This window comes from Boleophthalmus pectinirostris, unplaced genomic scaffold, assembly GCF_026225935.1.
Source record: "Boleophthalmus pectinirostris isolate CB_2022bp ecotype Guang Dong unplaced genomic scaffold, ASM2622593v1 HiC_scaffold_15, whole genome shotgun sequence".
NCBI lineage: Eukaryota > Metazoa > Chordata > Actinopteri > Gobiiformes > Gobiidae > Boleophthalmus > Boleophthalmus pectinirostris.
The window spans coordinates 9,623,587-9,644,891 of NW_026571070.1; the positions used below are offsets into that span (position 1 = coordinate 9,623,587).

Consider the following 21,305-nt stretch of genomic DNA (forward strand, 5'->3'; position numbering starts at 1 on the left):
TAAATGACAAATGGAGTAGTCATTTTTGGGGCTCAGTCATTTTTGCCTGTACATTTTTTTTTTGGTTGCACTAGTGTGGAAATCTTTTATTTTTTCCTAGAATTACAAGATTTGAGCTGTTTAGGGTCGAAAAAGTAACTTCTATGACAAATTATAGTTATATTATTTCATTATCATGTCCACATTTCAAGCGTTTTATTACTGTTTCGTGGATAGAATGTAAATATGAATGGACATAGTTAATGGGCTAGACGCCTCGTTCTGGTTTCTCGTGTCCGATTTGAAGAAAAACGTGGACGCCAACCGGAAAGCTGTTACTGCTGATGTTTATCTTCTTTTAGGAACTCTTGGGATGTTTAGTAACACCCGTTTAAAACAAATATTTGTTCAATATTGGCCTCACCACAACACCGACTACCAAACCCACAGTGATACAGACGCAGTAAAGAATTGCAGTGATACAGACGCAGTATCGCAGTGATACGAGGGACTGAAATTGTCACTGGGTTATATCTTGGAATCTTTGCTCAGTCTCCTCTGAGTTTTTCTGAGTCATACATCTATATAAAATCTGGAAGGTGAACCCAAGATGGCATTGTATTGTTTTCAGCGGACTGTGCCCAAAAATATTTTTCTCATCTGCATTTGCTTCCTCAATGACGTATGTAATGTGCACAATGTGGAGCGTTTGGACCAATCAGAGCGAGAGCTGCTAGAGCGGGCTCAGAGAGGGCCAAGGCTAGCTCTTACAAAGCAAACTTAAAATTTTAAAACATATATGTTGTGAAAATAGGAAGGAATCCCTACAGAATCCGACCTTTGTGAAAGCTTTCGATGCTCTGTCAGCCAAACACAGGCAAAAAATGCGTTGTGGTTCTGTGGGAGATTTTTTTCTGGACCCGAGCTCCACGAAACTGCAGTACCTGGAGTGGCCACTAGTTGGTCTCGGGCAGGGACAGGGGGGAGGGGCTTATCCAGTTTTTATTACATATGCATGTTCTGAGTAGGCAAGTTTGCTGTCAGAGGAAAAAAGGCATGTCTATGTATTTTGGGTCTTAGGTAGGTGGGCGGGGCTTATGTGAGTGGGCGTGTCTCAGATGTACCCTTCCCCTCTTAGAACAGGTGGGAGGGGCTTATGTGAGTAGGCGTGTCTCAGATGTACCCTTCCCTTTTCAAAACAGGTGGGAGGGGCTTATGTGAGTGGGTGTGTCTCCGTCTCAGGTAATCCCCGCCTCTTTCCGTGTTGGCAGTGTGTCTGTGTGATGAAGAGGCGCTACATGAGCATCCTGTCAGTGCCAGGCTCCATCTGCGTCTGACTCACTGCGCAAATGTCTCCAACTCCACACACTCTTCTATATTTACTGCTCCACTCACTCTCCAGCTTATAGATTATTTATGTGCTGATAAAATATGGAGATTAGAACTCTGCATGAATCTATGAGCCCAGCCACCCACAGCTCTGAAACATGCACGCTTTTCAGTATAGGATCATTGATGACGTACTTTATTTGAATTTTAGGCAAAGAAATCATGTTTAAAGGGAATATAATTTGTTATGATAGGACGCAGTCGGGTATTTCTTCTCATTTCTTGAATCTAAAACTACTATCGAAACTAGATACGCCTTAACATTCTGGCCTATTGAAACTAAATAGTCTCTTTGAACCCTCTGGAGCATAAACAAATGACAGACAGCAGAGCGAGTGTTTGTTGAGTCTTTTCCCGTGTTAAATCTGAAGCGTGGGCCGTCGTAAAGGTGACACGTTTTAAACAGGTTAAGAGGTTTTGATACAGAAAAACGACATGACGTTTGAACCTCTGTAGATCAACATCAGTGTAAGAGCACATGTGTTTAGATGACAGAAAGTACTACTGTTATTGTGAGGTGTAAATTGTAGAAAAATTATTGTTGTCTTTTTATTACTACAGCTACTACTTACTAGTACTACTACTGCTACTATGACTATGGCTACTACTACTACTACTACAGTATACTACTGGTGCTACTGGTAGTACTGCTACTACTTACTACTGTCATCTTCTGCTTACTACTGCTACTACTGCTGCTACTACTACTACTACGACGACTATGGCCACTACTACTACTACTACTTACTACTGTCACCTTCTACTTACCTTCTACTGCTACTGCTGCTGCTACTACTTCTACTGCTACTACTACTACTACTACTCCTACTACTACTACTACTACTACTCCTACTACTGCTACTACTGCTGCTACTACTACTACTACGACGACTATGGCCACTACTTCTACTACTACTTACTACTGTCACCTTCTACTTACCTTCTACTGCTACTGCTGCTGCTACTACTTCTACTGCTACTACTACTACTACAACTACTACTACTACTAGTACTACTACTTCTACTACTACTGCTGCTGTTGCTTTCTGATTACTACTACTACTGCTACTAATACACTATTAATATTACTACTACTTACTACTGTCACCTTCTGTTTAATACTACTGCTACTACTGCTGTCACTTTCTGCGTACTAATACCACTACCATTGCTACTACTACCACCACTACTTGCACTACTACTACCATCACTATTACTACTACTACTACTACTACTACTACTACTACTAGTACTACTACTACTACTACTACTACTACTACTACTAGTACTACTACTACTACTACTACTACTACTACTACTACTACTAGTACTAGTACTACTACTACTCACTTTCTGCTTACTAATACTACTACCACCAATACCATCAGCACTACTACCTTTACCACCACTACTTGTACTACTACTTCCATCACTATTACTACTACTGTCACCAACACCACTACTACTACTATTACTGCCACCAGCACTACTACAATTGCAAGCAGTACTATAATACTACCACTAATACTACTACTACTACTACTACTACTACTACTGGGTCTTGGTCTGGGTCAGTTCATTGTTGTGTCTCTCTGGAGTTATGTTAAAAATGTCTAATGTTAGAATGAAAATCTCTTGGAGCGAGAGGTGCCAATGAGCGCAGGCTAAAAGGTGACAACTTTAAATAAAGACAGAAGGAGCGAAGAGAGATAGGAGGAGGAGGAGGAGGAGAGTGAGAGAAGAGAGGAGGAGGAGAGGAGGGAGAAAGAGAGGAAGAGAGGGAGGAGGGAAAGGAAAGAGAGAGAGAGTCTGAGGCACCGGTCTATCATCATTTCACATCAGACGTACTCGGAAACATGCTCGCTCCACACACTCTCCGAAGAGACTACAGGACCCACAATGCACTGGGGCTGACCCGGACTCACCGACCTCTCTCCTGGGATCCACAGGTACAGAGGGAGGAGGGGGAGGAGAGGAACGAGGGAGGGAAAGGACAGGCAAAGACACTTCACTCTAGATGTTTTTCTTGTTGTTTTCTTATAGGCTGAGATGTCGCGTTATCGGTTTAATTCGAGGTTACAGGAAATTGTGGTCTTTTCTTGTCCCAAATTACGACCAATCAGAAAAAAAAACTAAACTTTGAATTGTCTGTAATGTTGTTTTGAGCAGGTGAAAGCTGACAAAAGAAGCTGTAGTTTTAATATAATTTTGGCGAAGTATCTTCTCAAGTATTTCATTCATTTATGTTCAAAACTAGACAATTTGTCATTGTATCACAAGTTTTTTTACAGTACAGTTTTTTACATTTTGAAATTTTACCAATATTTTTAAAAGGTTATACATTTTAGAAACGAATTTTGTTTTTTAGTTTACACAAAATATATAATTTTGGCCACGTATTTCATTTGTTTATACTCAATACGAAACAATGTGTGGTTATATCGTGAGTGTTTTGCAGTACAGTTTTTTACATTTTGAAATTTTACCAATATTTTTTTAGTTTACAATATTATTTATATCTAAATTGTGATGCTGTTGTAGTTTTAATATAATTTTTGGCAAAGTATCTTAAGTATTTCCTTCATTTGTGCGAGTTGATGTGTACAGTTCTTTACATTTTGAAATTTTACCAATATTTTGAAAAGGTTATACATTTTCAAAGCCAATTTTGTTTTTTAGTTTACAAAAAATATGATTTACATTGTGTTGGTGCTGTAGCTTCAATATTTAATTCATTTATGCTCAATAGTAAACAATATGTGGTGAGTTGAAGTGGGGAATTGAAGTGCACAGTTTGAATTACATTTTTACATTTTGAAATATTAAAAACAACGATAATACCAATATTTTGAAAAGATTATATATTCTCAAGCTGCATTGTGTAACTTTTCTGGTGTATTTGCTTTGTCTGGAATGTGTCACAGTATGGCATTAAACCTTTCTCTCTTCATGAAGACCAAACCAGACCAAGACACAGGTCAGATCTGTGGAGAGGCATCCCCATTCACAGTCCAAACATTGTTTTCTTGGTATTTTTGAGCTTTAAAACCACTTGTAATTGAATATTTGTAAGGTAGAAACAGCAAGTGACGGACCCTCCACCAGAAAAGTTACACAATGCACCTTTTAAAAGTGAATTTCATTTATCAGTTCACAAAAATATTTATATTTTAAGTAGTAGATGTTTTTCAATAGCCTTGTTTTTGTTTTGTTTACTGCTAGATTATATACTTTTTTACGTAGAAGTCACTATTCAAGTCTGATTGCACTGACTGTGGAATACAAGAATCTATTATTTATTAAATTTGACTGAAAGTCTACCTTTATTTGTTTACAATGCACTGGGAATATTCTGTATCTGTAGTATCGATGTCTCCCGCAGGACTTCATTTGTAAAGATGTAACAGAAATATTGTGGTGAAAGGGCAAAGGTCTCACAATAATAATGTTTAGACAAACTTTATTGATCCACAAGGGCAATTATTTGGACACAGTAGCTCACACATCACAATAACAAAGAGTAAAAATATAAATGGGAATAATTAGAGATGACATGACACAATTTCCACAAGACGAGACGAGATACGAGATTGGATCCACGAGAACGAGACAAAATGAGATTTTAAAATAATTCCTGCTCAATAAATTTCACTATTGAGTTTCCAATTTTCCATTTTAGTGGGTTGATTTGTTGTAGAGTTGTAGGGAGTATTATCCGTTACATCAGGGTGAGTTGTAGGGAATGTCATCTGTTGTGAGTAAGTTGTTGTACAGTTGTAGGGAGTATTATCTGTTACACATGGGTGAGGAGTTGTACAGTTGTAGGGAGTATTATCTGTTACATAAGGGTGATTTGTTGTAGGGAGTGTCATCTGTTGCATGCGAGTAAGTTGTTGTACAGTTGTAGGGAGTATTATCTGTTACATAAGGGTGACTTGTCATACAGGTGTAGGGAGTATTATCTGTTGCATAGTCAAGGCAATTTAAATTAAAAAACGTGTTTATCTTCAGTTCTGTTAGCATCTCCACAATATCTAAATAAATACCATAGCGTGAAATGAATATCACAACAATATCGCACCGTTACGTTTTATTATTTTTGTTTTATTGGTTTATTTGTGTTTTGGTGAAGCGTTGTTGTCGTTGTTGCTGTTTTCTGTGTAGATACTTTAGTTGCTTTGGGGCCGTGTGCTTCGTTCGTTCGTCTCCGTGGGGGGCAGGTACCGGGGGTGGTGCCATGAAAACCATCTTGTGTTCAAACTAATCATACAAGACCTCCCGCTGCCTGACTCTCCGGGGCATCTGACACGTTAACGAGACCATCGACTATAAACAGGAGTGAACTACATTACCCACAACGCACTTGGGAAGCCAGATCTGAGGTGCAATGTTTCGCTTTTCAACTGCAGGGATCCTCACCTTCTCGTCTCCATGGAGATGTTATTGGATTGGTGTGCTCCACAGTATGGCATTACACGTGTACAGTATATCTCCATGGAGACGAGCAGCTCACATCACCAGGTCAAGTTACAGGTCAGATCTGTGGAGAGGCAAGCCCGTACAGCAAAAACTGGAGGGTTAAAATTTCAGGGTAAAATATTTCAGAGTTGTTTTTAATGCAAAAAAGTGTTATTTTAACTATTTGAAAGTTCCTATTGGGGTTATTTGCCAGATTTAATATGACTGAAGTAAATTCAACTTCCTCTAGTGTTAATTCATTTTCCCCTAGTGTTAATTCAACTCCCTCTAGTGTTAATTCAACTCCCTCTAGTGTTAATTCAACTTCCTCCAGTGTTAATTCAACTTCCCCCAGTGTTAATTCAACTTCCCCTAGTCTTAATTCAACTTCCTCTAGTGTTAATTCATCTTCCCCTAGTGTTAATTCAACTTCCTCTAGTGTTAATTCATCTTCCCCTAGTGTTAATTCAACTTCCTCTAGTGTTAATTCAACTCCCTCTAGTGTTAATTCAACTTCCACTAGTGTTAATTCAACTTCCACTAGTGTTAATTCAACTTCCTCTAGTGTTAATTCAACTCCCTCTAGTGTTAATTCAGCTTCCACTAGTGTTAATTCAACTTCCACTAGTGTTAATTCAACTTCCACTAGTGTTAATTCAACTCCCTCTGGGATTAATTTGAGTTCCTCTAGTGTTAATTCAACTTTCCTTAGTATTAATTTGGCTCCTCCCACCCACCACTTCAAACTCCCACGAGAGAAGTCCAGTTAGAACCAGTTTTGTTCATAATTTCATCCTAAATTAACTCAAAGTGTAAAAATAAAACACCTCTGTGTGTTGTTCAGCTAAATCAGGATAACCCTAGAAAGTGTTATCCGTTTACTCTCAAAATGTTAATATAACTCTTGATTTCAAGGTTAAATAGGAACTTTGGTCCAGTGTTACTTAATTCACATTTCCAAAAATGTTAAATTAACTCTAGAACAGATTGGACTCATATAAACCCTGAGAAAATATTAAAATTGATTCTGTGAGAGTCAGTTTTAACACTCCAGTTTTTGCTGTGTGCTCATAGTAAGAATGCATGTTTTTTGCTATATTTATATATATATATATCTCCACTATATTTTCGCTATTTTGAGCTATAAAAACGCCTGCAATTGACTACATAGAGTAATAACATCTCCATGGAAACGACCAGGTAGCATATCCCCACCAGAAAAGTTACAGTGTGCCTTTAATCCTTACTTTACTTAATAGTCGCTCAGTTCATTCACGTATCTATTAGTCAGTGGTTCGATTCCCTCCAACAGCAATTGTATTCTGCTTCTGTGTCCTTGAGCAAGACACTTTTCCATCTTCTCAAGTATTATATATGTGTGAATGATGGTGAAAGTGAATTGAACATGTATTATTTTGTTAATATAGATCATTTTAATACAATTTTCAATATAATTTGTCTTGTACTGGTGTTAAATCTTAGTCCTTAGTGGTATTTTACTATCCCGAAGTGTAATATTTAAGTTTAAAGGTGCACTGTGTAACTTTCTGGGTGGTAGGTCAGTCACCATGGAGATGTTGTTGCTTTGCCTGGAGTTTTTCACAGAATAATAGTAAACTTTTCTATTTCCACGAAGACAAGCACCGAGACAATTTACAGATCAGATTTGTATAGAGGTGCATGTTTTTCAAGATATTGTTTTATCACCAAAAAAAAACAAAAAAACACCAATAATTAAATAACAAGCAAGTTTAATGCCATACTGTGGTACATTCTAGGGAAAGCAATCTCTCTATAGCTTGATGAACACAACCAGGTGCTGGACTTGTACCAAAAAAGTTCCATTGTGCACTTTTAAGACCAGTTTTTTTGGTGTAGTCTTGGTTTAGTCCTGGTTTTTTAATCTATAATTTTTCCTAGTTATTACTTAATCGTTTTTGTGAAATTCTTAAGTCTAAAGATGTGATAAATGTTGAATGAATGGCTGGATAATTTCTTGCCGTTTTGGTTGTTTTGGGTTACAAATGTAGTGTTATAAAGTCAAATCAATTTTCGCTGTCACTCTGCTGCTGAGTGAAAACGCCGTGAATCACTATGGCGTCATCGTTTGTATCGTTCCTGTCAGAAAGCGTGAAAAACTGCTGAAAAACTTGTTGTTTATTTGTGATTTCAGGACGATGTTCCCATCAAAGAGATCAGCATCACTCACCACGTGAAGGAGGGCTGCGAGAAGGCCGACCCCAGGCAGTTTGAGCTCAGAAAGGTCCTGGGACAAGGCTCGTTTGGAAAGGTGAGGTTTATTTCCTTTTTTAACTTTTTAGTTGGGGGTCCGTCACCTGCTTGGTTCTATGGAGACGTCATTGCTCTGCTTGGAATGTTCCACAGTGTGACATTAAACAGCTCTATCTTACATTTATTCAATTACATATACATCTACTACTTAAAATATAAATATTTTTTTGAACTGAAAAATTTAATTAGCTTTTAAAAGGTGCATTGTGTAACTTTTCTGGTGGAGGGTCCGTCACCTGCTTGTTTCTACCTTACATTTATTCAATTACAAGTGGTTTTATAGCTCAAAAATACATTGAAAAACAGACATTGTGACTGTGAGCAGGGTTGCCTTTTCACAGATCTGACCTGTTTATCTGGTTTGGTCTCCATGAAGATAGAAAAGTTTAATGCCAGACAAAGCAATAACATCTCCATGGAGAAAAGCACTTGACTGACCCTCCACCACAAAAGTTACACAATTCACTTTTAAAAAACTATTTATTTATTTATCATGTCAATTTATTAAGTCAAAACTGTGTGCAGAAAAAGAGTACAGTTTTGTTTTTGTTTTTATTTTGTTCCACCTTGTGATTGGCGCCACCTAGTGCCTCCGCTCAATTTAATTTCTCTCCAGCGACTAGGTCAGGAATTGGAATACATAAGACAGTTCGAAAAAAAATACGGAAGTTGTAGACCGAGCACCGGCCAATCAGCGAAGAGTCGTGAAGCAGTGACGTCAAACTCAAGCGTCTGTCTGGGTCCCTTTTGTGGAACAGCACAACAGTAAACAAAGCGTCGAGATGGATGTAGACGAAGACAAACATTCTGTGTTGATTCCCGAGATCGAGGATTTAAAGACGGAATAAAGAGAATGTTTTGTGAATTTTATTGAAAGGAAAGACGTTATTGACCTTCTTCATACAGGATTTGGTGCTTTACATACCAAATAGCAGCGATGGTTACATAAAAAAGTACCCGTCTACTGTCGAGCGAACGAATCCTAATGGGTGAAGCATAGTTCTGCGTCGACTCAACGCGCACTGCCACCGTCGCCTTGTCGCTGTCGTTTTTGATTTATGGCTCTGCGTAGAGGTCTATGCCCCGCAAAGTAATTCACTGCCAAAGCGCTAGGGGGCGAAGATATCTGTCCATTCATATATACGATCTATGTGTCTGCAGACGTATAATCTCTGAAAAGTCTAACGTGAACCATCTCCAACTCAATAAAAGCACAAAACAGACTCACCATTAGTACAATATCCCTCTGTCACAGAAAGAACACGCATATTCCACTGAGTCGTGTCCTGTTTTAAGTCCGAGAGAAGCTGACCGCATACCAGGAGGGAGCTGTTTTTTGAGCACTTTGTTTATGCAGGTTAGCCATTCGGTTTTAAGGAAAGCCTAGTACAGGAAATGTATGTAGAGCGGTGGTAGGGAGTCCCAATCACAGCCCTTATTGTCTGCGTCGCTTCCACTGCTGTCTACCGCGTTTCGATGCGTAGTTAGAAAATTTCGGAGGTGTACGTCGGTCGATGCAGAGGCTCATGACGCAGACGATTTTTAACACTGGACCGTAAATTGGCCTTAATGCTGTGAGGTCTATCAGAATCAGGCCACCTTGTGATGTCATGAAGCTGTAGTTTTCAAGTTAACGGCTCCTTTTACCTTTTGTTCCGTAGAGATTGGCGATTCCAGGGCTGAAATGATTCAAATGTGAATCTAGTGAAGGTGTGTGGAGTTTAAAAACCCAATGGAGCACTTCCTGTATTACCACATGACATCACAAGATGGAACAGAGTGCTTTCTCTTTGGTTTGAGAGAAGAACTCAGCCTAAATTCTCAAGGTTTGTGAATTAAACAAGTGTGAATTAAACAAAACACAACTCCAGGTCTGTTTGTGGTGATGAAACTAGATTAAAACATAGATTTGAAAATAGTGTAGTACAGGCCCTTTAATCATTTTACTTGAATATTGTCATTTTCATTTGTAATATCTGGGCAGATGCAAAGATACAAAAGCACAGTGTATAAAATGATCAGTGAACACAATTTAAAACGCAATCCAGAAAGTGTACTTGAGTCATGACAAGTCAAAATCTGACAGCGGGACAAGCGGCATCAAACATTTGGTAATAATATATTCAGTGCGAAACTCAAAGTGCTCCGAGAACAGTTGGACACTCTTCGATTTCCATGAGAGTGTGAAATTTATGTAATCAAATAAAATGCACAATCAATATGGCCTCGCGAACTCTTAGAAACAGACGAGTGATGGTCATTTTGTTCCGATAGTGGCAGTTTTCAGAGTTATTACTACGCCGCGTTCCAGTCGTCCTCGAAGTTGGATTTTCCGAGTTAAGACTTGTAAATACAAACAGGAACAGACCCATGAAGTTCTCTGGTCTTCGGATAATTTATTTTAATCAAGTCTTTTTTTTTCAGACCAAGGTTTAGAGGAAGGCAAAGTAGTCGCCAGGCCATCGTATAAAAACTGTAAAATTATAGTCATACTGCTTAAAAGAATTTGAGTACCATATTTTCCCAAGATTTTTGTGAGGAAGGAATTAATTACCCGTTTCCTCATCACAAACAGACCTGCAGTTGTGTTTTGTTTCATTCACACATGTTTAACACACAAAACCTGCATATAGATTTAGGCTGAGTTTTTCTCCTAAGTTTAAAATCGCTCTGTTCCACCTTGTGATGTCATGTGTTAACAGAGGATGGCTAAATCCTGTTTTAGACCTGGTTTAGACCTGGTTTAGATCTGGTTTAAACCTGGTTTATTCCTGGTTTTAGACCTGTTTTAGTCCTGGTTTTGGACCTGTTTAAGACCTGATTTAGAGCTTGTTTAGACCTTGTTTAGTCCTAGTTTAGACCAATTTTAGACCCTGTTTTAGACCTATTTTAGTCCTGGTGTAGACCTAGTTTAGACCTGGATTAGTCTTGGTTTTAGACCTGTTTTAGACCTGTTTTAGTCCTGGTTTTGGACCTGTTTTAGACCTGTTTTAGTCCTGTTTTAGACCTGTTTTAGAGCTTGTTTAGACTTTGTTTAATCCTAGTTCACTCCTGGTTTAGTCCTAGTTTAGACCTGTTTTAGACCCTGTTTTAGACCTATTTTAGTTCTGGTTTAGACCTAGTTTAGTCCTGGTTTAGTCCTAGTTTAGACCTGTTTTAGACCCTGTTTTAGACCTATTTTAGTCCTGGTTTAGACCTAGTTTAGTCCTGGTTTTAGACCTGTTTTAGACCTATTTTAGTCCTATTTTAGACCTAGTTTACACCTGGTTTAGTCCTGGTTTTAGACCTGTTTTAGACCTGTTTTAGTCCTGGTTTTGGACCTGTTTTAGACCTGTTTTAGTCCCGGTTTAGACCTGGTTTAGAGCTTGTTTAGACCTTGTTTAGTCCTAGTTTACACCTGGTTTAGTCCTAGTTTAGACCCTGTTTTAGACCCTGTTTTAGACCCTGGTTTAGACCTGGTTTAGACCTGGTTTAGACCTGGTTTAGACCTGGTTTAGACCTGGTTTATACCTGGGGGGGATTTGAGCTTTCGAGGACCGGTACCAAACGACCCATGGTCCAGTACCGGTCCCAGGCCTGGGTGCTGAGGTCCTCTGTTTTAAAGTACCTTTTTTATACTCCATAATTACTCACATTCATATTTTATCTCTGGGGTAATTAGACCTAAACTAAGACAAACTTTATTGATCCACAAGGGAAATATATTGTGATGTGACACAGTAGCTCACACATCACAGTATATTATAATAACAAAGAGTAAAAATATAAACGGTAAAAAGAAGAAGAGCGTGCCAGAGTGGTGTCAAATAAGGCATAATTATATAAGTGTATATGTACAAGAAAAAAAAATAAAATAAAAAATAGAAAGAACTGCATGTCTTCCAAGAACAGAGGACGAGCGGCTGCTGTACGTTGTGTTGTGATGATGATTCGACCACCTGTTTGTGAGTCCGGATCATCTGCTGATTTTAACGTGTTTACATAGCAACAGATTAATCACGCCGTAACCTAAAACATGGGAAACCTGCCATCACTGACACATTTGTGCTCAGAAGTTTTACACCGAGAAGAACAAGAAGAAGAAGAGGAAGAAGAAGCAGTTTGAGATGGAAAAATATACAGGTTAAAGGTGCACTTTGTAACTTTTTGGTAAACAGCCCTACCTAACTTTTACTCATTGACAGGTGTTTGCTCAAAAATACCTAAAAAACAGGCACTGTGACTGTGATGGGGTCGCCTCTCCACAGATTTGACCTGTAAAGCTGGGTGTACACTGTGCGATATTTTCAGTCGTTTCAATCTGTACGACCAAATCACAGGGTTTTAAAGTTCACAGCTCACGGTTGATGTTCTCACACGATACGAACGACTTCAACAGAGCGAAACCCTCGTGAGAGGCAACTGGATTTAAAACAGGTTTGATTTTCTTGCGACATACAATTGCCGATCGGGAGCTGAGGTATTAATCGGTTCTCGTTATGCCATGTTTACTACATGAAGCGTGACACACAATTCAGCCAAAACTCGGCCCAATTAGAGATGGGCATTCGATGAAATTTTATTAATCGATTGTTGGGAGAATTAACAATTGATTTTCGATTAATCATTTACGTTTTTACATAATCATGACTTGGTCTGGTTTAGTCACCATGAAGATAGAAAGTTTTAATGCCATACTGTGGAACATTCCAGACAAAACCATAACATCTCTATGAAGAAAAGCATTTGATTTGATTCTCCGCCAGAAAAGTTACACATTGCAGCTTTAACAAGGATAGGTTTCTCTTTTTAAAGGTGCATTGTGTAACTTTTCTGGTGAAGTGAATGTTTTTAACTTGTATTTCCCTTGATTTTATTTATTGTTGTATTGTTCATACATTCAGACATTGATAAAACTAGGCTACTTCTGTATCACAGTCATAACAATCAGAAGTCCGGACCTCCTCAAATTTTAGTTGAATACCCCTGCAATACACTGTTCATATTTAATGGGCCCCGGGCCACTCTGCACTGGAAAAATCAGGCGTCAGCATCAAAAAGTTTAAGAACTCCTGGCATAAACGCATAATGCAAAACCGACTGGAACCTGGAATTGCCCATCTCTACTGAACTAAAGGTAAAAGGAGCTGTTAACTTGAAAAATATAATAAACACTTCATGATGTCACAAGGTGGAGCAGAGCATTTTGAGCTTTGGAGATGCAGACAAAATAATAAACCAGGATTACTTAAACAACATTATGACAAGACTTAAAGCTCACAAGAGTCAGTTTTGTGTAATATCAGACTTTTTAAACCGCTTTTATTTTACTATGTTGATTCTAAATGTTACTATGACCCATTAACCCAATCAATTATACTCTCTTTCTCTCAGCCTCTTCAGAAAATATGCAAATCTTGTGTTTTGTTTACCTTGTGCATGATCAAAACTGGTCTAAAATCCACCGTACAGACTCCATATCGCTGAAGTGTGAGCGAGGCTTTGATTTCACTTTTCCCCCGGAGCCGCTGCCATGGAGATCGTCTTATGAATGAGCAATTAGCTTTACGGCTACGTGTGTGTTTATGCAAATCACTACAACAGCGACCCAGAAAATCAATGCAGCCTCTTCATCCGCAAGTGCTGCCAACGTGATATTTTTCTATTAACGTGAGTGGAGCAGCCAGGGCGATATACAGTCTGCCTGTACACGTGAAGGAGTTTTCCCATCACTGAGCTTTGAGGCCGATTTAAAGCCGCACTGTGTAACTTTTCTGGAGAGTATGCCACCTGATTGTCTCTTTTCTCTATGGAGATATCGCTTTGCCTGTAATGTTCCACACTATGGCTTTGAAAGAAATCCGTGTATCATTCGTTCATTTGTTTTTCAAAGTAAAACCAAAAATAAGAAAACGAAAAAACAACAGTTTACTTCATTATTTGTCTCCAAAACTAAAATGAAAAAAACAGCAACTGCAATGCCGGACTGAACCAGGACTGACCCAGGTCCGGGGACTGAGGCCGGGACTGAGGCCGGGACTGAGGCCGGGACTGAGGCCGGGACTGAGGCCGGGACTGAGGCCGGGACTGAGACCGGGACTGAGACCGGGACCAGACCAGAACTGAGTCCGGGAACAGGACCAGGACTGGGACCAGGACCAGAATGGGACTGAGACCGGGACTAGACCGGGACTAGACCGGGACTAGACCGGGACTCAGACCGGGACTCAGACCGGGACTCAGACCGGGAACAGGACCAGGACCAGAATGGGACTGAGACCTGAACTGAGACCGGGACCAGACCGTGATTGAGACCGGGGCTCAGACCGGGACTCAGACCGGGAACAGGACCAGGACTGAGACCGGGACTGAGACCAGGATCAGAATGGGACTGAGACCAGGACCAGGACCAGACCATGATTGAAACCGGAACCAGACCGGGACTGAGACCGGGACTGAGACCTGGGACTGAGACTGGGACTGGGACTGAGACTGGGACTGAGACTGGGACTGAGACTGGGACTGAGACTGGGACTGAGACTGGACTGAGACCTGACTGGGACTGAGACTGACTGAGACTGGGACTGAGACCGGGACTGAGACCAGGACCAGACCAGACCGGGACTGAAAACTGTTTACTCCTGGTTTAGTCTTGTTTTAGTCCGGCATCGGAATTTAAATTATGGAAACAGGAAACGGTCATTATCTGTTTTTTCCATTATTCATTTAAACACAAAATCAAAAACTGAACTCATTTTGGTTTTGGAGACAAATAATGAAGAAAATAGTTGTCTTTTCGTTTTCTTATTTTTGCTTTTATTTTGAAACACGAATGAACGAATGAGACACAGATTTATGCAGTTCATCTTTAAAACTCCAGTCAGTAAGTTCTGTGTGGTGTGTTTCTCTCACTGAATTTGTTCAGTCCAAATGCATTTTCCAAGGACTGGCCTTTTGAACCTCTGAGGCTACTGTAGTTTAAGTTTAATATGGCTCTCTATATTCAAATGGAGAACAGAGGGAACATTTTTCATCTCACTAAACTAAAAATATTATAATGAAATGGATATAAAATGACTGACAGATTACAATAACTGACTAAATGACCTCATTATTATGTTTTCTCTCAGGTGTTTCTAGTGAAGAAAGTGACTGGACCAGACGCCGGGCAGCTCTACGCCATGAAAGTCCTCAAGAAGGCCACGTTAAAAGGTTTGTTTATAATGTGTTAATCCAGTATAACACTTTCATACACGATTATACTCTGCTGGTGGTGAGGAGGTCAAAAGTATAAAAAAATCAGGTGGTATTCTAAATTAAAACTAGTATCAGAACTAGTCAACAACTTTTTGAACAAGTTTTGATAATAAAAAATCCACATAAACTGGACAAACTTTATCAGAGCCAGTATAATGATGTGTTCAGACCGCGGTGTCAAAAAACACCCCAGACGCCTCTGTTTGGACGCCTTTGTATTGGAATTCAGATGCCACCAAAGCGCATCTTGGACGCCATGGGTGAACGGGAGAAAAATACTCGACGGCATCTGTTACCCTGGAAACAAGTGCCCGGTCCCGGTCTTTTCCCAGAACGATGGCAGACCAGACTGAAAGATACTTTAGTGTTTTTTTAATATTACATAAAACCATCAGTGGAGGAGATCGGGTCGACGACTGCGGTGTAAAAAAACAGGGCAGCCGTGGGGTCTTAAAAGTCTTAAAAAGGTCTTAAATTTCATGTTCCTAAATTAAGTCCTTAAAAGTCTTAAATTATGTTGTCCAAGTCTTATTTTTTTCACAAAGGTCTTAAATTTCATTAGCCTATTTTTCTGTAAACTCAACCGGGCTGCAGTGCAAAGTTAAAGGGAGGGAGTGGAAAAAAAACAATGTGAAATCATATAACGTGAATAAACGTCTAACTTGGAGTATGCTCAAACAATTCTTTGGTTTGTGGCGCCGACGGCAATGAGTAAACAAAATCAGTAGAGTGGAGGAAGATGTTGGATGGATCAGGGGGAAGTGTTGGTTTAATCCACAGTGGCTCTTAGGATCTTGTGTGTTTTTGTTGTTGTTGTTGTTGTTTTAATTTTCATTTAAGTGGTTTGAAAAAAAGTTTTTAAAAAGTCTTAAATTTGGGGTAGTCAGATCTGGGGATACCCTGATATATATGTATACTTCACTAATGACACTGGATCAGTCCCGGTCCAGTCCCGGTCCAGTCCCGGTCCAGTCCCGGTCCAGTCCCGGTCTAGTCCCGGTCTAGTCCCGGTCTAGTCCCGGTCTAGTCCCGGTCCAGTCCCGGTCCAGTCCTGGTCCAGTCCCGGTCCAGTCCTGGTGATCGGCTTGGCGACTGTGGCGTGTATATATTTATACTGTGTTATTGACAAGCTGACACTGGTTTAGTCCTGCTTTAGTTCTGGTTTACTCCTAGTCTAGTCCTGGTCCAGTCCTGGTTTAGTCCTGGTCTAGTCCTGGTCTAGTCCTGGTCCAGTCCTGGTCCAGTCCTGGTCCAGTCCTGGTCCAGTCCTGGTCCAGTCCTGGAGTCCTAGTCCTGTCAGTCTGGTCCAGTCCTGGTCCTGGTCTAGTCCTGGGTCCAGTCCTGGTCCAGTCCTGGTCCAGTCCTGGTCCAGTCCTGGTCCAGTCCTGGTGATTGGCTCGGCGACTGCAGCGTGTATGTCTTTATACTGTAATAATGACACACTGACACTGGTTTAGTCCTTCTTTAGTCCTGGTTTTATCCTAGTCTAGTCCTGGTCCAGTCCTGGTTTAGTCTTGGTCCGGTCCTAGTGTAGTCCTGGCGTTTGGCTCGGTGATTGCGGCATATATATTCATACCGCTCTGGTTCTCGGGTCTTTCTCTTTCTTCCGGATAATAACATCACTACGTCACTGGGCACTCGAACTGGTTGACGGGCGCGTCTGACACGAAAAGTTCAGCATGTTCAACTTCTGACGCCGACACCCTAGACACACATTTAGAGCGTTGACGCCCAATAAAAGAAAGTACTATTGTCTATTATTGGAAATTACAAAATGACATTGTATTTTTCAGTTATATTTAATACAGATGGGGGCTGGTAAAGTTAATATTGTTAAAATGCAGATTTATTTTGCAATTAAGTCAGTTCTTGATTCCATTCATTAATAGAAATGATCAGATTCAACATTTGTGAATTTACCTTTTGACAATTTCATGACAAAATATAATGTAATGAATAGGAAAAAATCTCTTACATCTGAAAACGCCAATATTCCCAATCCAAGCCCCTCTCTTTCTGTATTCACCTCACAGTTAAATGGCCTGTTTCCTTTTATATCCTGGCTCTAAGTGAATGGTCCCGGAGCGTGTGGGGAGCTTGTTTTTGCCTCCTTGTTTTGGTTTCTTCGTCATCGCCCAAAGTGGAGATTCACGCCTCAACATGAGACCAAGGCAAACTGAAGACTCGCTCCCTCCCGATTTAGACCGACGTGCGCAATGTTTGTAAATAAATATCTCAAATTAAACACAAAAAAAAATGCAGGGGGATTACTGTGTTAGGTAAATTGTGATTCTGAATTTTCCCTTTTTTTCCTTCTTGTTACACGCCTCAACCTAAAACAATGATTCTCAAATTTATTACGCCAAGAACAATATTTGGTTTTCCGAGTACCACCAGATCTAGACCAGGACTTTAAGAGGACTATTCCCGGTCTAAACTAGGGCTGAACCTTGTAGAACAAAACCAGGACTGCCAAGAAATCTGTTTACTAGTAGGTGTTGACTTTTTTAGTATCGATATTTGCTCAAATATCTAGATTTGATACCAGTTTTAGTATCGATTCGTATTTGATTTTCGATACTTCTGACTACCCATCTGTGTCATTTGTTTAAGATAAGAAGCGTGTTCATTAATCAGAAACTTTTGTCTTGCTTTGTGTGTTTTTTCCAGTTCGGGATCGAGTTCGGACGAAGATGGAGCGAGACATTTTGGTGGAGGTTAATCATCCGTTCATAGTAAAGCTGCATTACGGTGAGTCGACCAATCACGGAGCTCGAAATCTGAACAAAGAGATCTGATTGGTCGGACGGAGGTTTCAACAAATTTGAATTTTCCACAGCGTTTCAGACGGAGGGGAAGCTCTACCTGATCCTGGACTTTCTCAGAGGAGGAGATCTCTTCACACGACTCTCCAAAGAGGTGAATAAACAACATTATTTACACTTTTTTTTTTTTTTTTTTATGTCAAAACTGTGCTCGTATTGGGCCTGTTTTATTATTGTATGTTTGTGTAATATTAATAAGTTTAAGCTCCTCAGTGTTTTTGAAGTCCACATTTAGTCTTTTATGGTAATGTCTCATGTTTTTAGCTTTTCAATTAAAGTTGCACTGTGTAACTTTTCTGGTGGAAGGTCCGCACCTGCTTGTCTTCATGGAGAGGTTATAGTTTTGTCTGAAATGTCCTGGTATGGTGTTAAACATATCCAGCTTCCTTTATTCACTAACATGAGTTTTTATTGGTGTAAGAAAAGCCCCAAAAAAAAGTATTCTTACTGTTGTAGGCTCGCCTCTCCACAGATTTGACATATAACTTGGCCTTGTGGTGTCATATGTGCTGTTTCCTTAGAGATGAATACGGAACAGGACCAATCCAAGGCTACAAAAGGACTAAACCAGTACTAAACCAGGACTAAAACAGGACTTAAACCAGGACTAAAACAGGCCTAAACCAGGACTAAACCAGGAATACAACAGGACTAAACCAGGACTACAACAGGACTAAACCAGGACTAAATCAGGACTAAACCAGGAATACACCAGGAATACAACAGGCCTAAACCAGGAATACAACAGGACTAAACCAGGACAAAACCAGGACTACAACAGGACTAAACCAGGAATACAACAGGACTAAACAGGCCTAAACCAGGACAAAACCAGGACTGCAACAGGACTAAACCAGGACTAAACCAGGACTAAACCAGGACTAAACCAGGACTAAACCAGGACTAAACCAGGACTAAACCAGGACTAAACCAGGACTAAAACCCGATTAAAACAGGACCAATCCAAGGTTACAAAAGGACTAAAACAGAACTAAAACAGGACTAATCCAAGGCTACAAAAGTACTAAAACTGAATTTAACCAGGACTAAAACAGGACTGATCCAAGGCTACAAAGGACTAAACTAAGACTAAAACAGGACCAAGCCAAAGCTACAAAAGGACTAAAACAGTACTAAAACAGGACCGATCTAAGTCTACAAAAGGACTACAAGTGTAATACTGTACTGTGAAACATTCCAGGCAACAATTCCATGTAGAAAAGGAGGTGAAGAACTCTCAGACACACCTGAAAAGTTACACAGCTCACCTTTAAATAGTGATGTAATCCTTGCGCCCTCTGCTGGCATCGTTTGTGACAACAAGAGTTTTTTAAGAGTTAATATTTTTACACACAAGTTCAAACATGTAGAATATTTTAAGTTGCAAAAGTTAATAAATTACAAACAGTGGACCAACAGTGACCACCCACACATTTTTTCCAATCATTTTTCCCGTATATTGCCCAAAAAAAGAGAAAAAAAAAGTATAAACAGATTGAAAGTTTGCTCTCAGCTATGTACTAACTGATAATTTCACTAACCGTATTTTACTCCTCTTGGTAAGTGGACGGGTTGAGTTCTGTGCCTGTATTTATTTATTTTTTCCTGTGCGTTTCCAGGTGATGTTCACGGAGGAGGATGTGAAGTTTTATTTGGCTGAACTGGCTCTGGCTCTGGATCACCTCCACGGACTCGGCATCATCTACAGAGACCTCAAACCCGAAAAGTAAAACTCAAAATCACACAACTGGGTTCATTTAAGTCTGAATTTGTGCTAAAGTTACTGCAACATAGTGCACTAAAGTATAATTTAGCACTATAATTTCCTCTGTTTTGTATCTCTAATGTCTTGAATGAAACAGGACCAATCCAAGACTACAAAAGGACTAAACCAGGACTAAAACAAGACCAATCCAAGGACTAAAACAAGACTAAACCAAGACTAAACCAAGACTAAACCAGGACTATACCAGGACTAAACAGGACTAACCAGGACTATACCAGGACTATACCAGGACTATACCAGGACTATAACAGGACTAAAACAGGACTAAAACAGGACCAGTCCAAGGCTACATTTAAGGACTAAAACAGGACCATGCCAAGGCTGCAAAAGGTCTAAAATAGGACCAATACAAGGACTAAACCAGGACTAAAACAGGATTAACCCAAGGCTACAAATGGATTAAAACAGGACCAAATCAAGATTACAAAAGGACTAAACCGGGACTAAACCAGGACTAGAACAGGAACAAACAAAAAACTACAAAAGGACTAAACCAAGACTAAAACAGGACCAATCCAAGACTACAAAAGGACTAAACCAGGACTAAAATAGGACCAAACCAAGGCTACAAAACGTCTAAAACAGGACTCAACACAAACTAAAACAGGACTAGACCTGGACCAATTTCAAGGCTACAAAAGGACTAAACCAAGACTAAACCAGGACTAAAACAGGACCAGTCCAAGTCTACCATCAGGACTAAACTGAGCTCAAACCAGAACCAGACAAAACTGTTATGAATAATGAATACTTAAAATGAAATGTGTGAAATTTTGGAAAGGAAACGAGACATTTTTATCATTTTACAGCTGAACCTTGACAGTTTCTTATGTAAATTGTGTTTGTTTTTGTTTTTCTCAGTATTTTACTTGATGAGGAGGGCCACATAAAGCTGACAGGTGAGTAACAACACGATAATCAATGTTTATTTTATCAAAACGGCAATGAAAACTGATTTTATTATGAAGACAGCACTGTTATTAAATCAAAACGAAGCAAAAATAATATACACACGCCTCAATTTTAGCTTCAAATGGTTTAATTTTATTTCAAAAACCTCTAAGCCGCATTAGAAATTTAACTAACTGACTGTGTTTTCCGTTTTTAATCCTTCACATTGTCCGTGTCCAGACTTCGGTTTGAGTAAAGAGTCGATTGATCATGAGAACAAGGCCTACTCCTTCTGCGGAACGGTGGAGTACATGGCTCCTGAGGTGGTGAACAGGAGGGGACACACCCACAGCGCCGACTGGTGGTCATACGGGGTACTGATGGTGAGTAGGTTTGGGTACAAGACAAGATAAACATTTATAAACAATCACAAGTTACAAATATTCTCA

At 39.7% G+C, this 21,305-nt stretch overlaps 1 protein-coding gene across 3 annotated transcripts in view; it reads left to right on the forward strand.

Annotated features, from left to right (window-relative positions):
* rps6ka3b (ribosomal protein S6 kinase, polypeptide 3b) overlaps positions 1 to 21,305 on the forward strand; it is a 140,201-nt gene that overhangs the window by 98,961 nt on the left and 19,935 nt on the right. For all 3 annotated transcript variants that reach the window (XM_055150755.1, XM_055150756.1, XM_055150757.1), the window contains 7 exons: positions 8,000 to 8,116; positions 15,228 to 15,309; positions 18,025 to 18,105; positions 18,194 to 18,273; positions 19,799 to 19,905; positions 20,827 to 20,864; positions 21,097 to 21,239. In XM_055150755.1, the coding sequence (XP_055006730.1) occupies positions 8,000 to 8,116; positions 15,228 to 15,309; positions 18,025 to 18,105; positions 18,194 to 18,273; positions 19,799 to 19,905; positions 20,827 to 20,864; positions 21,097 to 21,239 (648 nt within the window). The remainder of the gene's footprint in view (positions 1 to 7,999; positions 8,117 to 15,227; positions 15,310 to 18,024; positions 18,106 to 18,193; positions 18,274 to 19,798; positions 19,906 to 20,826; positions 20,865 to 21,096; positions 21,240 to 21,305) is intronic.